General features: G+C 65.2%; 1 protein-coding gene across 1 annotated transcript in view; it reads left to right on the top strand.

Moving 5' to 3' along the window:
* The window catches only part of LRRC14B (leucine rich repeat containing 14B), an 11,324-nt gene that overhangs the window by 5,097 nt on the left and 3,167 nt on the right, over positions 1-3,060 (top strand). The window contains exon 4 of the mRNA XM_007471929.1: positions 717-1,615. Coding sequence (XP_007471991.1) covers positions 717-1,615 — 899 coding nt within the window. The remainder of the gene's footprint in view (positions 1-716; positions 1,616-3,060) is intronic.

Here is a 3,060-nt window from a genome sequence, read left to right as displayed (position 1 = left end):
CCCTGCCCCCCCCCCCGCCCCCGCCAGCACGTCACCTGCAGCCCCGCCCACTGCGTGGTCCTGGGGCTAAGCCCAGGGAGGCCTGCAGCTGGAAGGCGCCAAGCTCCCTCCCATGGACGGTGGGGAAGCCTCGGCCGCAGTCCTCAGTGACGATAAAGGAAGGGGGGGTGCCAAGCAGTGTGCTGGCGCCTCATGGGGCCTTTATTTATTTTCTCTTAAAGTCAGGAAACAGTTATCAGAGGTGCCACCCCATGCCCACTGCCATGTCCCTAACTCTGGACGTGGGGCAAAGGGAGGGACTCGGTTCCCAGGGGTCCAAGAAGAGGTTTCTTAGTTCCTCGGGCTGTGGGATATAGCCCAGGGTTGGGGCAGACCCACGCCATGGAGGGGGTGAGGTACCCCCAGGACAGGCCACCCCTGCAGTGGAAACGGCGGTAATTCCAGGGGCCCAGCCCCCTCCCCCTAGCCAAGCACTCAGGCAGCTCTGCTTTCCCCAGCTGAGCGCCAGCAGGACAAGCCGGCCACCACCAGACGCCTCCATAGCCAAAGCGAAACAGGCACCCAGGACGAAAATAGCCGTCAGATGACCAGAGGGCTGGCTCACCACAGTCCAAGGCAAGCTGCTCACAGCAGCTGCAACTAAAAATAGGCGAGAAGGGGACGCGTCTTTGGGAGAAGCACCGGGGAGAGCTCTGTCCTGGCTCCGGCCGCTGCAGGTGGGCATGATGCAGTCACTACGCTTCATTTCTGCTGAGGCCTTGGCGTCCCACCCCCAGGTGGCCCGGCAGAGCCTGGACGGGGTGGCCCACAACCTCTACCCGCTGCTCTTCAAAGCCAGCTACTTGCTGGAGCAGGCGGAGGTGGTCCGCGTTCTGCTGGAGCGCTGGCCACTGGAGGAGTTCCGGCTGGGTGCTCTGCTGGGCCCCAGCACAGACCACCCCGGGGACCTGCGGGACCGGGCCTGCAGGGCCTGCCTGGAAGCCTGCGTGCGCGGCCTCGCGGACCACATGCTCTGGCGCGGGGGCCAGCGGCGTCTGCGGGTGGCCGACCTCACGGGCATCCGAGACGTGCAGGTGCAGGGCTGTCCCTGTGGGAGGGCGCTGGGCAGGTGGGGCCGCACCAAGCTGCTGGCCAGGACCTGCTGCGAGCTGCAGGCGGAGCCCCGTGCAGCCCGGCGCCCCGTAGAGGTCCTCGCAGATATCTTCGTCACCGGGGGCAACTTCGACTTGGTGGTGCGGGCCCTGGGGCCGCAGGGTCCCGCCCCACTGCGCGTGCGCTGCCTCTCCTTCCGGGCCGACAGCCTGGGCCCCGGGCAGCTGCTGCACGTGCTGCGTCTGGCGGGGCCGGGCGAGCTGCGCCGGCTGGAGGTGGTGCACAACGTGCGTCTGCACGCCGGCCACGTGCAGCAGCTGCTGGCCCAGCTGGGCTTTCCCCGGCTGGTGTCGCTCACCCTGCCCGCCAAGGCCTTCGACGCGCCCCCTACCAGCACCCCCGCCCCTGACGGCGAGGACGGCCTGCTCACCTCCATCGCCCGGGAGCTCAGCCGGATGACGCAGCTCACCGAGTTGAGCGTGGCCTTCTCCACGCTGACCGGGAAGCTCCAGAAACTGCTCGGGTGAGTCTAGGGTGAGCAGAAGGAGGGTGGCAGGGGGAGGGCATCTGCTCACAGCCCCTCAGCCCAGGTCAGGGCGACTCGGGGCCCGGGCTGAGGACACACTAGCGGACCGTAAAACAGACCTGGTTACTTACAAGGCCACGAGCCCCCGTCCCCTCCGTTTTTGCCCAGCCCAGAGCAGCCGGAGGGGACCGACGGAGGGGGAGGTGGCCCGGCTGGGGCTGGTGTCGGGTGCAACCTGGGAGCACCGGAACCCAAAGGAGACCGCCTCCAGTTCGTAAGAAAAAGAGGAGCGTCCTCATTAGCAAGCAAACGACATAGAAGTAACTCCATTACATTGTATTAATTACCTGTCATCGTAACTAATTACCCCAGAGCTGGGGCTTACGAGGGCAAGACAGGAGCCGGGTGGGGGCAGCTGTGGTCTCCCCTGAAGGCTTGTCGGGGCGGGAAAGTGGAGTCACCCACTTGCACGCTCATTCTCATGGCTGTCGGCAGGCGGCCTCGGCTGCTCGGCCCGTGGGCCCCCCAACAGGCTGCGGATCAGAGGGCCCGCGGCCCTCGGGAGGGAGGCCCGCCTCCCGTGACCTTCCCTGGAGAGCGCTGTGCTGCTGCTCCGGCGCACTGCGTGGTGAGGGCCCGTCACTGGGCCAGGGGAGGCGCCACCGAGGGCCCCAGTACCCAAGGGCCGTTGGGCCACCTTGGCGGCCACCAGCTGTGAATATACTCATGAAAATTTATGGAAAATCAAACTTCTCATTTCTTCTCATTTCTCATTGACTGGGTGTAAGGATGTCTTTTCTGGCTTAGGGAGTCTGTGGCTTAACGGAATTTCTCTTCTATACAAAGGAAACCCAGAAGTAGCAGGCCGCAGCTGGCCAGGGCCCACACTGCCCCTCCTCCCCTGAGGGGCACCTGGGATCCCGTCGCCGTGCCCCATCCCTGCTCCTCCCCCCCTGGAACCCAGTCGCCCAGTTCGGGAAGGGGTGGTCCTCGAGCCCACACACAAATACGACTCTGCCATGTGGTGGCTCCCTGGGACCCTCAGGACAGTACTGCGTTTGGCTGGCCTGGGTCCTCAGCCAGAGGTGCCTGTGCTCTGGGGAAACGTGTTCCACAAGGCAGACGACACGTCACAAGCCTGCAGGGCTATCTTGTTAGCTCGGCCCTGACATCGCCTGTCGCACTCTGACCTGTCCTGCACGCTCGGTCTGCAGTCAGCTGGTTACTGAGAGCCTGTCCAAGGCCCCCGAAGGTCCAGGCGTGGAGTGTGTCAGGCCTAAGTGGGAGGGAGATGGGTGAGTGGTCAGGGAAGGCTAGGTCCCAAGGTGACCTTTGAGCGGAGACAAGGCACAGTGAGCCAGCGGAGGGCCCGGAGAGAGTGTGCTAGGCAGGAAACCCGCAGGTGAAGGGCAGGAGCTGGGGGTGTGGCAGGGCCGTAGGCA

The sequence above is a fragment of the Lipotes vexillifer genome, unplaced genomic scaffold (assembly GCF_000442215.2).
Source record: "Lipotes vexillifer unplaced genomic scaffold, Lipotes_vexillifer_v1.1 scaffold1063, whole genome shotgun sequence".
Taxonomy (NCBI): Eukaryota; Metazoa; Chordata; class Mammalia; order Artiodactyla; family Lipotidae; genus Lipotes; species Lipotes vexillifer.
This window is presented reverse-complemented; position numbering and strand designations above follow the sequence as displayed.